Here is a 14599-nt window from a genome sequence, read left to right on the forward strand (position 1 = left end):
AATGAATTTTGCATGTTGAATGACACAAAATATTTAGATGGTTAAGCAATTAAAAGCTATTGAATATTTGTAACTCAGCAAGCACTAGGCAACAGAATATCACTGTCAACTCCTTTATGCAAAGGGATGTTTTGACACCATACTTAAGACTGACTGGTTTTCTAATGGCATAAAAGTATTACTTCAGTTATACATAAAATAGGAAAACTTCTACTGAAACTTGTACAGCCTGGTTCTTTCTTCAGAAACAACAACACAGAGTGAAACTGCCTTTGAAGAGAAACATTTTTCATATACTATCTGAAGGTTAGTAACTCTTTTAATCTTTACCCTTTTTTCTAGCATATGTAACTTAAAATGCACAAAACAGACTATCGAACCACTTATCCAGCTACAGACAGATAGAAAATTTAAAAAGTGACTCTGAAAACAGGCTTGGAAATTAAGATGCTGCATCAAATCTTGCTCTTTGAGTAAAAACTCTTTCCCCCTAGATCCACCTCAGAAAGCAACCAGTTACTAAACACAGCTGACCATACGACAGCTGATATTAAACAAGTAATGGCTCATGAAGAGGTCAAATCTTGGTGTTACTAAGCAAAAGAGCAACTAACTGGGGCAATTATTTATTAAATACCCCATCCACAGAAAGTTTATTTTCCTTTTCTTGTCCTCCTCCAGAGCCACATAAAGTTCTGCTGAACTTTGGCCCCGCAGACACAGTCCTGCGAGCAGCTCCACAGAGTCTGCACTTGCTGGGGGTGTTCAAGAAGTGAGAAGTCCTTCTAATGAGATAGGATACAGTGACATGGGCACAAGCAGTGAAAGACTAGAAACACGTACAAACCACAAATTCGCTCACTGATTTCAGTTTCATCCACTCAAGGCAATTGCACACACAAATAAATTATTTTAAGACAAGTATTTTCTCAAGCGTGCAAACTTAGCAAGGCTAAATGGGGTTCATTTCTTTGAGCAAGTGGCTGGTTATTTCTGATCATCTGGAGACTGGTGTAGAAGCACTGAGCTGTGGCAACCCAACCTGCCAAGAGGGATCAGCACCAGCAAACCTAGTAGGGAGAGAATCAAGAGCTTCTTCCTGCCTTGTTCTAGTATTTCTTAGGAAAAAGAAAAGTCACCTGCAAATCCTTCTTGAACAGACAGTCTACAAATACAGGTAAAAGGCGCTACTGTACCTGGTCAAGACATACAGCAGTTGTGACAGTTGGTGAAAGACTTGTGATAAATGTAAGAGTAACTGGGAAAGCTCTGAAACCCAGCTCAATCTGTCCAGGCTAATCCAGCTGAGCTGGGCTTCTTGGAACCAAACACTTAAGTAGAAAAATAATGCATGAGGCCTTAAAATTTTCTATTTATTGGCTCCAGCACACCCACATTCAGCTCTTTCTGAGTTTCCCTGTGCCGCCTGAAAGAACTCAAGTCAAATAGCATCCAGGTAAACTTATAAATGGCAAAATAAATCCTTTGTAGGTAAAAAACAAAAATAGCTTTGAAGAAGGATGCATATAGCCTTGTTAATTTGCCAAATGTTTTCAATCTTCATTACTTCAGAAGCAAGGTTAAGAGCATAGACAAAGGTTGAGAAATTCAGAAGGTGCTCAGATACACCTTTATCTTAGTTTCAGAGCCTTAAACCTCAGAAGCAAAACAATGTCGGGGGGAGAGATTGACAGTGGTGCCTTGTGTTGGGAATCTAGGGTTGGAAGGACTGCCTGTACTAGGCAAAATACTCTCATGATAATGATGCCAATAAGATTTAATTTACCAGTATCAAGAGGTCATTCATGCAGACATACACTGATTTATTTTCATAATAAATGGAAATAAAAGTCCAGCCACATGAATTTGCTTGCAGGAATGAATTTAAACCCTCTATCCAGTTTTGTGTTTAGTATCAAAAGAGCCTAAGAACATTTTATTGATATGTGGGGATTTAATCCTAAGCCCTTTGAGAATCTCTGCAGAAAATCATTGCAAATTCATTTTTAACCAGACCAAAAAAACCCCACCAAATATATAATGGGGAACATCATCACGTTGGAATAGGGATGTACCATTTTATCCTAAGTGCTGTTCATTTGCTGCTGCGCCATTGATGAAGCACTACATAATGCCTCTGTTAGTAGAAAAGAATGCTTACATATGCATTACCTAAGAATATGCTCTTTCTGGCTGAGTAAATAATTTTTGAAAAGTATATTTCTAAGAAGGTGAAAAGTGAGTGTCTAAATACAAATCCAGCAGCCACTGTGGCAACTTGCCTGTGTAGTCCAAACCCTGCTGCTCCAAGCCCTGGAGGACCCTAGGTCCCAGGTGCTGAGGACAAACTTCCTTCACAGATGGGACAGTGTGTGTTACACAGCTTTCTCTGTGCCAGTCCACAGAAGCGTTGGCACAGCTAAGTTAACTGGAGAAGATGAGAGCATGGTCATCATGCAGAAAAAAAAACAACTGGAGAGTCCAATGAACCAGCCCAAATGGAGATGCCAGAATGGCACTGGAGATGAGAGCTGCCACATGCACACTGTGTAGTTTAGCTCAAGATTTCTCAAGCTGAGCTGCAAGCAGTGAGTCACAGGCAGAGAGGAGGGATATTTATGGCATTTCAGTTCGTCAGAGGAAAAAAATATGAAACAGTCACAAATGACAGAGAAATGAGAGTGCTGGACGATGGCAGACGACATATGGGGAACAGGGAGAGGGAGGTTTTGGCATCATTGCTGCAGTGTACGTCCCAGCGTAACTCATATTGATCTCCGGGGGCCAGTTCACTTCTACTGGAAGAATCTGGCTTCTGGGACTCCAGGTACAAAATGAAAAACTCTCAATTTCTAGAGCACCAATGTTAGTGCCTGCCAAGTGTTTTCTTTTTTTCTGTTTCTCCCTGCAAACCTCTTTTGCTTCTACGGCCAGTGGAAAATTTAGCAGAACAGGCAGCTTTCCAGCAGGCATAATTTTGAAAGTTGAACTGATCAGATGATTTAAGATTTGACAGATGAAGTTAGCATTTGTTTAATCACTCTCTAGTCTGAATTCTTCTGGGATTTTGTATGTATAGGTGCATATGCATGTCTGGGTGTACACAGACACACCAGTTTTTAGCTCTTCATAGAGGTACCAAGGCTATTTTCTGTTCTAAAACCAGAGGGAGGATATGTTAGTTTAGACATTCCTCTTAAGCAGCTGATGATGATTCTAATTTCCAGATTTGTTATTTTTTGCTGTCTGGAAACTAAATGCTCTAGGATGATGCTGATTTGTTCAAGAAAGAGAACATTATTTCAGCCACTGTAGGAGTGTTCTGTTCTTTTGGAAACAATACAAACTGCAGAGCTCTGGTTTGCTTTGTTCTATTCTGCATCTTCCCCCTCTGACCTCAAGAAGCCTGTGGAGGCTTGAACAGAGTTTTGGACGTTGCAGGAATAAGTCAATATGTAAAACTTTACCTTTAATTTTCCTGAAAATACTTCTTCAGTATTGCTGCTTCAGCTGCCATTTCTTCTTCTGTCCTCCACTTGTCAGGGGAATCCTCTTTGTCATGTCGTTGCAACTTTTTTGAGGAAGAAAGAAGAGAAAAAAGAACAGTTAGTTGATATCTTTTTTCTAGTTTTATTCCTAAATTCAGAGCATGTCTGTATGTAACCAATCTAACTATCCACATGTCTGTGGGACGGAGGGCCCTGATGATGAAGAGATGAAGATTACTAGTTTAGAGTGGTGACAGTAGTTAACTGGCTCTGATGGATTTATGACAACGCAAGGTACCAGGGTGAACTGTAGGCAGTTGACAGAGTTCACCTTTGTGAATTGATGGTCAGATACCTTGCAAGTCTTTGATGCAAAGCTGGTAGGTAAGTTAATAGGATAACCAACGCACTCAGATATTTTGAGGTGCCCATGACATCAGTGGAGTGAGCTAGGCACAAGCTACCATGCCAGAAATTCATGTAAAACTTTCTCTCTGGCTTTTCCCTTGCCCATGGGGCCACCTTTCCCATCAAAGTCCTATTGTTATAACAAGGCCCTGTTGCAGCTCTTTCCCACCAGCAGTTTATATCAGGAGTTTTCAGAAGAGATACGTTCCCTCCCTGCATGCAAGTTATTAGTCCTTCCTTGCCCTTGCTGAGAGCGAGGCACATCCCTGGTCTAGAAACAAACCCTGTTATTTTAAGCAAACTATATTTCATTGATGATTTACTAGGGAAAAAGATCAAAAGTATGCGAAACAATTTTTGCATCTAGGTTGCATAATATGCCCACAAAATAAATTATAGCCCACATGCAGTATTAAGTAATATTTTTTCCAGCATGACAATTTTAAATACACATCCTTTGTCTCTCCAGAAGAAGGGAGAAGCTGCTTGTTTTCCCGCTCTCCAGAAGAAGGGAATTCTATTTTATGGCAAATAAAACGTGACAGCACTTGAGTGACTATTTGTACACATGTCCACTCAAAGAATCCCTGACACTCAAGGGAAGGCCACATTTAGAGCAGAAACATTTGCATTAACAGCCTAAGTATTGAGATTTCTAGTGCGTCTCTAGGTACAGAGCACAGCACAGATTGTGTTAACAGTATCACTGCTGCTGAGGAACATTGTATCGACTTTTTGTTAAAGTCACAAACAAAGTTGGAAACTAATGAATTTATACCTTTTATTCCTGTACAAATTTTAGTAGAGAAGGTGAAGCAGTGAAAAACCAAAGATGAAGCAATATTGAACCTGCCAAGCAAACTGCATTACTGTATATGGCATGTTTAGCAATAAACTAGGATTGTTAGCATACATCCAACTCAAATGCTTTTATTTGTGCTGTGTTTCTCCTACTCTGAATTTCGCTGCCAGCTATAGTCCTATGTAGGTTTATATTCTGCAGCACAGATTTCTTCCTGCTCAGCAGATGAAGCTGCATTAGAAAGCTATTTCCTTTCATGCCAATACTATACAGTAGCTGCAGGCAAATTAAAGTGTATTACTGTTCTCGTAGTAGAGAACTAATCTTCATTGTTACATTAGCTCTAGGTGTGTTATAAATCCATCTTGTAATAATGCTACAGAATTAGAGAAAGATTTGAAAGCCATGAACTGGCACAACGTATACACTGTCAACCCATGTCCTTTGCGTCCATGTGCCTGCTCTCCCCCACTGTACACACCTATGTGGTGTATAGGTACCTCATCTGAGCTGGCAGTGAGAGGGAGTTATAAGAAACAGCATACATCATCCTGTACTTTCCACGGCCTGTGAGCACTTACACTTCACAAGAGGATGCACCAGGACAAGCCGAGTGGTGGTAAATCAATTGTCTGTGTGAGGTGTGAGCTCTTTTTCTAAAAAACCAATGTCTTGCTCATTAGACCTAACACCAGCAGGAGATACAGCAGGCAACAGCTAGCAGGCAAGGGAGGGCAGCCCCTGCTCCTCACAGCCTCCTTGTTTCACCTGCAAGAAGTGCTTTTGGTGATGTGATTTGGCTGCTGCCCTCCCCTGCTATCCTGTTTCTGTGCAACCCAGGTGAGAGCTGACTCCAGGAGGAAACCAGTAAAGTGGGGATTTGACTTGTAGTTTTTATTTTTGTTTTTCCTGTTCAAAGAAACTGAACAGTAATTAGAAGGCATATCCTGAAACGGCTGCTGTTGTCCAAATTAAAACTGTGTGAAGTCACAGACCATAGTGACTTCTCAAAGCTGGCAAAGGAGAGGGTTTCTTTTGCTACATAACTGCTAACCTTTCAAGATAATCAATCTTTGACTTAAGGTTAAAACCTTAAGCTGCTCTATGGGGAGCAGCAATGCTCTGTGAAACTTGCCTTCAAACCCAACCAACTCCAGCAGCCCTGGCTCCGGGTGCACAGCCCGCAGTCCCAACAGCCTGCCCCAGCCTGGCACAACAGTGCCCGAACACCCCTCACCGCGCTCTGCCGCGGCCACGCGCCCCTTACTGAAAACACGTATCCACAGTTTGTGGGCACACTGGGTATGGCGAACAACAGTCTGCGGTGTTAAATCACTGCCACGGCCAATGTATTCATGGTTCAACTGACTTATAGACGATATTATGTCACTACGAAGGCGCTGTGTCTACCCTAACAGGATCCCAGAACTATTCTGAATTCAACCCTCTTAGCATGTCAGTAATTTCTGAAGTGCAATAAGCAATTAGCACTCCAATGCCACTTAGTCTCTGATATTATCTAACCACCACTGTGGACATTTGGAAGACTTCTCCAGTGGCCACCTACCCTTCTCCCACCACCCTGCAGCTCTGACACAAGCCAAACTGTATAGCCGGCTACTCTGAAGCCAAATAGTTAAATTACGGATAACCTTTTACTAGATGATGTTCTGGATGCCGAACATTATGCAGGTTTAAGATTAACAGTACCAATAGATGAAAGGCAAATAAATTAAGGTCTGCTGATACCACCTCTAGCTCAGGGATTCTACATGCCACAAATTAATGGAGTCTGGAAATCACAATGGAGGCACATCCGTGCATCTGCCCAGTTCTTCAGATCTTCTCTTCTCTTCAGATCTTCAGATCTTCTCTTAGCAGCTGCTAATGGTGATCTGTGATCATAGAGGAGTTGGTCTCACCTGGCTATTTCATGTTTTCTTATGTAACATACTTTTCAAACAGGTTCAGATCTCCACGTGAAGACCTCTGTAAGCAAAACTACTTTATTTAATTTTTTTTTTTTTTTTTTAAGAGCCTAAACCAGTCTCCCTAGTATTCTGGCTGTTGTAAAACAACATTCAGGAAAGAAGAACATACATATTTCCATATTAAATTGTATTCAAATAGAATTCAGGTGGGAGACACATGTAACAGTCGATACTTGTTTCTAAGGGACTTCTGTGCCTTGGAGTGTGCTTCTATTCACATGCACACCCAAGTCCCAGCCGTGCATTTTGCAAACATTTGACATGCTATTGAAAGTTTGGATTCTACAGGGGAAGCAATGCTCTCTCACACCTGGAGAACACTCCAAAGTTCTGCTCAAAGGGGAAAAAAACCCTCTCTTTGCCAGCTATCCATCTGTAAAAACCAGTGATTCCCCTTGCTTTTCTGCCCAGTCGGACAGAAAAAGCCCGAGAACTTAAGCCGACATCCTTACTCTTCTATTCAAACACAGACTAGCTTGAAGTCTGTGATAATTTCTGTAGAACAATTCTACTTCTGCACACTCTGAAAAGAAAACAAATGAAATTTTATCCAAAGCCCCACATCATCTGCCTGACACTATTTTCTGTGAAAGATGTTTCGCCTGGGTTTCCCTGGACAATCTGAACAGTGGTGGGGACTGACTGATCCACAGTGTCTCAAAACCACTTTGGCTACCTTCTCTACAGTTCCTGGGACAAGGCTTCTGTGTTACCCAAACACTCCTAAACAACGACCATTGTCCTTCTTGCAATAAACGCTTCTAGAAGAAACTGCTCACCTTCAGAATCCTTTCCCAAGCAAACGTATGCATTTCCAGTTGTGATAAGTAACCGCTAGTTCAAGTGACATGGAGGTAGCACATGATGAGGTTACAAGAGTCACTTTTGTGCAAAACACTGAAGCAAAGGGGACAGATTTTGCTCAGGGTCTTCCAGGGACATCCATGGGGTGATGGGGCTACTGCCAGGGGCTGTGGCTGAGCTCTGCTGGCACGCCAGGCTCTCCTGACAAGCACTCTTTGGTGGATAGCTGGAGACTTTTTGTCTTCCCTGAAACCCAGATCCCTCAGATGTGGAGCAGAAATGCGGGGAAGCACAGCCTGTCCTCAGCAATGTTGTGGTAATGTTGGCCAAAGCTGGCCAAACACAGACTAAAATTTACAATCTCTACAATAAGTGAAAGAAAGAATAATTAGGAAGCTATAACAATTAAAATAAAATAAAATAAAAAAAAGCTATAAGCTTCAGGCGAGCCTGGCAGGAGCGGAGACAACAAATACCAAACTACAAGGGATGGATCCGCATGGTGGTTTATACTGACATGAGCTCAATCTTCTAACTCTAAGCCAATCCTTCCCTTCCAGGCTGCATGCCAGGAAGGAAGCAGCATTTCTTGGTATCTGGACAGCAACTCCTCCTGCAGGACATGGCACAAGGGCTGGGAGGTGGGGGTCTGCCTACACACAGCGTTGCATTGCTTCAGGCCACAGGGCATGCCAAGGCACACACAGTCCGTAAAACCTTTTCTGTACAACTCCAAGGTAGTTACCAATTTAAAACTGCTGGTACGTTGCCTGTTTTCACAGAAGAGGGGTGATGCAAAAACACCACACCAGAGAGACAAGATGTTCTACTGCAAAACTCAGAAAGCCCCACATTCTCTGAAGCCAAACCCATTGCTGTATTACAGGAGTCTCAGAAGCACAACCATTAAAAATAAGGTAAGCAACCAAACTGGCATAGCTCGCGTAACTTCGAAAGGATAGGAAGAGAGAGCACCAGTATTTCTTTTAGACAATCTCTATTATGCTAACTTTTTCTTTTAATATGCTGAACAAGCACCGAGACACACATTAGTCAATTCTCTAATCGCAGCTGCCCAGCAAATTACACACTGTATCTGCTCAACATTCTTCAAGCACTAAAACTCTTGTTTATAACTTAGTACATCTTCTTGCCTTGCAGTATAAATAAACACGCTATTTCTAAGATATGCCCTTCTTCAAGCAGATCATTACTGATGTCTGACTTCTTGGGCTTCCTGATAAATTATCCTCTTCTTTCACCTCAAGCAGAAAATGCTCTTCCACCAATAATCTATGACTGTCAGTCTTGATTACTTGTAAACAGTGGAGCTCTTTGAATATTTCTGCTTGTGAAAAGTGTTCATTTTCTCACTCCTGTCTCCCAGTGTGAGATGCTGGCAGACCTGACAGCTGTGCTTTATGTTATTTTATTAAAGTTGTTAGTGCTGCAGAATGGTCTATGTTTTTATCACTGCAATTCTTAAGGGAAACACAATATTGTTTTATAACACATTCACATTGGGGAACCTCTGCTTCTTGCCCTTTGTGGAGAAGCCCAGCTCAATGCAGCAGACTACAGGGGACCTGGGTCTATGACTGACTGGTATTTGAAGTAACATCTATATTATGGTTTGTTCTATTTATGCCATAATACCAGTAGAAAAACAACCCGTGTCAATATAGGGCACTAGCCAAAAGTATTGGTAAAGAAGCTTTTGTGGTAGTTAGCACTATTCTCACTGCCCATGAGTATTTACTGCTTGATAGTTAAGAGTTTATAACCTCCAATGCATTTAACTAAAAGAAAAATTACAGTGATGGAGAACAGCTATGCCAAACTGCAGCAACACAACAGAGCTCAACTGCTTCAGCAATTGTAAAATATAGTATTATCAAACCCAGCAGCCAATAGCAACAAAAAAAACAGAACAAGAACAAATTTTTGCCAGCAGTTTGGATCAGATATTAGGCATTACCCAGCTGCTGGTATGCATTATTACCAATGCACCTTGGGATACCCAGGCATCATTTCCACACATTTCCCACACTTGGGTGAAATCTGCAGAGTGACATTTCAGATATTCATCAGATCAACATGTGAGCCATGAGGAGGCTGGATGTCTTATCCCCTGTCTCCAGTGGCAACTCTTTTCCAGAGATGGGAGACAAAAAGAATCCCAGGGCTGCTACATGTAGTTTTTCCTCCAACTCCCTCATGGATCCAGAATCTTGTGATGAACACACACCCCCAGCACATCCTCGCCCCCTGCTCTTGCGCTGCAGCGAGCAGCTGTGGTGGGGCTTCATCCAGAGCATGCCACCACATGGGAGGAAAATGTGACAACTGAGCTGGCTATAGCTCCTCAGCCTTTTGGTGATACTAAGGGCGTCCTGGTGGCAACTTCCAGTCATCTGAGCCTCCTCTTGTTACTGCTTTTACATCAATCTAACTCCTGAATTGCCTCCTTTGCCTTCTTGTCCCTGGTCTTGTTCTCCTGTGCTTTCTTTCCTCTCACTTCTCTTTATATTTAGCTTATATCCTCATCGTAAAACTTCATTTCCACCCCTTCCCATAATACAATTGTGATATTTACTTCTATTATCTGTACCCTCCTGCTATGCTTTAGCCTTTCTTCTCCCTCTGCTGTCTTGCTGAAGGAAGTGTGGGCTTTTTGGTGGGCAGCCTCCTCTGCCAGCCCATGCCTTCTGTCTCCACCTCATTTGCCTACAGTTGTGGTTTGAGCCTCAACTTGACTAGCAACATAAATTGAAAGAATAATTAATGAAACACAGAAGTTTCACAAAGCAGCTTCTCAGGGATGCTGCAATCGCAGCTTCTCAGGGATGCTGCAATCACATGGCTCTAAATCCTACCTACCTGGGGGTAATCACCGCAGAAGCTCCCAGCTGTGGGCATGGCCCAGCTGGATATTCCCCCCTGCAACTGCTCCGGGCAGGGCCCCAGGAAAGGCAAAAATACAGGCAGAGAAAAAGCATTGCATGCTCCCATTTGACCACCGACAAGATATTGCTTTAATACAGTGCAAGAGGCCTGGCTTGCTGATACAGGATCAGGATGAGTTTCCAAGCCCCTTTTACCATTGCTTCTACTCTGCAGCTCAGGCAGTTCAATGCTTTCTGCATCTCTGGGCTCATCTCCATATTTAATTACTGCTACAAGACTGCTGTAATTTAATTGCTCTAATTTACAGTGAACACTGCAGGAAAAAACCCACATCCTATAATTTTCTCATCTGCTGACTTTGCTTAAGATTCTATATCATACCAATATCTGCATTTGCATAAATCACAAATCTCTGATTTTGGGGTGGTTTTTACTCCCTGCGTTAAATCTGAGTTATTTAAGGAGATGGAGAAGAAGCTCAAGTTGCCTGCATTCTATATGAGACACAATTTTTTAACTATCTACTGGAAAATCCTCCTCCAATTGTTTCACCACTTCTGCATGAAATACGCTGCTACCTCACAGCTGCTGATATTATTGCTGCAAAGCATATATCCCATTGGAAACCTCAGTTTTTCAAAGCTGCGTTTTAAAGAGTGGTGTTTTTTTCCTCTCCTATCGACTCTTTGTCATAGTGGCTGCAAATATTTTTTCAGTTTTATTGTTGTGCTTTGGGGAAAGACTTGAACCTCACACTTCACGTGGACATATGAGTAACTGCACCCTTTTTAGCAAAGCACTCAAAGAGAATTTTGTGGAAACACGTAAAGGTTAAGTAAAACCCTTAAGCATATGTGTTTAAGTGCTTAGCTAAAATAAACTCTGCAAACACTAGTTTCTAACAATTCTGCATACAAAAAAGAATAAATATAAAAGGAATCCTAAGAAATTTTCTTTTGAAAGTATGAGACACAAGCAAGCCCACAAGCAGAATGACGGTTGTATAGAAAACACATTTACCATTCGGCAAAATATGTAGATTGCACTTTGAAGAGCTCAAATCTTGACAGATTTCCAGTTTGGCTCCAACTAAGATAAAAATCCTTGGAAAGTCAACATATTACAAAGGAGATACTTGAAGGAATATTCACTGGGGTAAGAAAGTCCTGCCAAAGACTTGGAGAACTGCTATTCACAACCTGATATGAATCCAGGACAGAACCTATAGAGATGTTTGAATATATTTTCACTGTGCCCATTATCCTCCTAGTTATCAGATAATGTTAGAAAGACCTCTGCAGTACTCCTCACCTGGGAAGAAAAGGTAGATGATTGTGGGGAGCTTCCTAATGACATTGGCTAGAGAGGGTTGCCTACACAAGAGAAATGTGTTGTATGGAGAGCCAGGTAAGAAATGGCAATGTCATCAATGTGATAATGTTGGAGGAAATGCTACCCTGTTGTGCATAGCCTGCCATGCAACATTACTCATTTGGAAAAAGGCTATTTTTAATCAAGGAAAAGCACTTTAATCAAGGATAGAGTCAGTGATTCAAAAATTTCATGCAGGTGCATGTATTACTTGACTGAAAGCCTTTTCCCAAAAGGTCAGAGCTGCAGAGCGATGTGTATGTCCCACTCCAAGAGCAGAGATAACCTCGAGGCATCTGTATCAGGCTGATGTATTCTGGCTCCCAGCGCAGGGAGTTTCAAAGTCAGAACTTCCCCTGCTAATCTTCTTAACTTTAGACAAATATTTGCCATACCCTGAGCACACTCAGTAAGATTCATGACATGCCAAGGAAGACACATGTGTTAGGGAGGTTGATTTGGTTTATTTGTTTTCTTTGTATTTTTCTGCCAGCACAAAGGCTATCAGCTGCAAGTCCTACAGCGCAGGCACAGAGCCGACTCAGCGTGCAGAGGGACATGCAGAGCATGCCCCCATCTCCCGGGGGGAGCTTCACCCACCCTGCTCACCACATCTCTCGGAGCTGCAGGGAAAGCCCACAACGGTCACAGCAGAGAGCAGATTTCTTCTCTGGGGAATTAGCCTATTCATATTAAACAAATGCCCACCCCCTCCCAACACTTTCTAAAATTAAGAAGAAAACATTCAGTCAATGTGTCCTGGAGGAACTCATACTCTGAGTCACTCTCTCTGCTGACTGTAGGAGGATTTTAAGGAGACTTCAGTTGTCTAAAATGACACATACTGCAAGCTTGAGGCAAACCACTGGGGTTTCAAAGCTGCTTTTGCGTGTGCTTCTCAGGGGACACCTCACCAGCCAACAGATCTTCCTAGGATAGCCCTGTCTGCTTTCCCTGCGATGCTTAGGATCACAGCGCTCCTGGATGAAGCTACATCCTCAGGACAGGCTTTTCCCCCAGGCATCCCTCAAATACTTCTTTAGCTTTCAGCCTTGCACACGCCAGGCTACCTCACCTCTGAGATTGCCTCCCCGGGATTTAAGCAGCCAATACCCTCTAGTAGGTAGGTACTAAAATAGGTTGAGGAATAAATTGCTCTCATTTAACATTCACTCCAAAAAATACGGCTGCATTTATTATGCAGCATATTGTTTTATATACTGTTTTGTTATAATAAGTCATGTTTAAAATGTCATGACATTTAAATCAACAGCAGTAAGAGGGAAATGCTGAAAAAGAGCAAGATGATCAAAAAGGATTTGAAAAATCTTGGCGAAACATTATGGGCTAAACAGCCTCATTATAGTAAAAATAAAGTCACAAGAGAGCTTAAAACTCATCTATATGAAACCTGTTGTAGAGAAACCCACTCTGTCCCCCCAGGTCTCTGTGTCACTGTGGCTGTCCCCAGGTCCAGTGGCCGAGGAGCAGGTGCCACCACCAGCTGGCCAAGGGACTCGGGCACCTGCAGCAAAGCCTTCTTGGTGCTCTGCCTTCCCTTGCATGATTAGCCTTTCTCTATGCTGCCCTTTGCCACTGAGCCACCGCAATACTCTGGAAAACTATTGAATACGTCCTTGGAACCTGTTAATGCCATTTGTCTCAGTGAGGAGCTTTATTTCAATGACTGTGCTAAGTTATATGAATGAACTTTACATATAATATAAAAGCCTACTTTAATGTGGCTTCATAGCCTTTGAGGAGACACAGAGACTATCCGCCACTGATGATCTACATGCATAATGGCAAATTTTCACCAGAAAGCCTTTTAATGTTTAAAAAAAAAAAAAAAAAAAAAAAAGATAGCTTCGATCAGAGGAACTACCCTGTTTCTGCATATTCGGTGCTCATCTTCTGTATCAGGTCTGGACCCATATGCCAGCATCCCTCACTGCTGCCTCCATGCTCCCTTACCCCCCACCAAGGGAAAAAACAACAACAAGTGCAACAACAAAACAGATGGTGATGCCATGAAACATTAAACCCAATCCCAATACCTGAGCCATACCATGAATACTTCACCGAGGCATGGGGTAGAAAAGACAAAAAAAATGACCTTTTCTATGATCTTAAGGGATATCTAACCTTGTAATTTGTATAGACACACCAAAGACACACAAGAGGGAGACCCAAACTACTTAAAAGAAGCTGTGTATATTTTTATAAATTAGTATCTCAATGTTCCCATTATAGCCTGCCAATATGAATGACATTTACTCTTGCTCTGAAAAATGAAAGAAACTCTAAAAGACCGACTGCATTAAGAATCTATTGATATTCCACTGACCTAGTGACATAAGAACCAGACAAGTTTTGTCAAGGGCAAATGCCCCAGAGTCTGCAAATTCATCTTTTAAAGTAGCAGTAAAGTGGGAAAAAATATCTTCAATGTCTACAATATTTATAAAACCAGTGGAGGCTTGCAATTCTGGATGTTATGATGGAAGTGGATGGCACCAGACACAGATAGGGGAACAGAACTGGAGATTTCAGATGGTCAGTCACCTCTTCCGGTTTTCCCACTTCAGTTAATATAGCCAAAAATCTTATGCAGATATTCTCTTAAGAAACATCAACACGGGATTTTTACCCAATTTCTTTTTTTCCTGTTGTACAACCTTTACAAAGATATGTTACCCATAGCAGAATATGGTCCAAGATTCTATTTGGGATGGATGGGTGCAGAAGGAGTAAGCTTTGCAAGAAGTCCCTGCGTTGCCTTCCCAGCAGCAGTGGAAAGACCCAGACAAGGGAAGAGCAGGGAAAAT

The 14599-nt window shown here is 42.0% G+C and overlaps 1 protein-coding gene across 3 annotated transcripts in view; it reads right to left on the reverse strand.

Moving 5' to 3' along the window:
- Window positions 1-14599, reverse strand: part of FHIT (fragile histidine triad diadenosine triphosphatase) — a 613978-nt gene that overhangs the window by 4365 nt on the left and 595014 nt on the right. For all 3 annotated transcript variants that reach the window (XM_055708615.1, XM_055708614.1, XM_055708616.1), the window contains one exon: window positions 3468-3571. In XM_055708615.1, the coding sequence (XP_055564590.1) occupies window positions 3470-3571 (102 nt within the window). In that variant the 3' untranslated portion in view covers window positions 3468-3469. The remainder of the gene's footprint in view (window positions 1-3467; window positions 3572-14599) is intronic.

Source organism: Falco cherrug, chromosome 4, assembly GCF_023634085.1.
Source record: "Falco cherrug isolate bFalChe1 chromosome 4, bFalChe1.pri, whole genome shotgun sequence".
Taxonomy (NCBI): Eukaryota; Metazoa; Chordata; class Aves; order Falconiformes; family Falconidae; genus Falco; species Falco cherrug.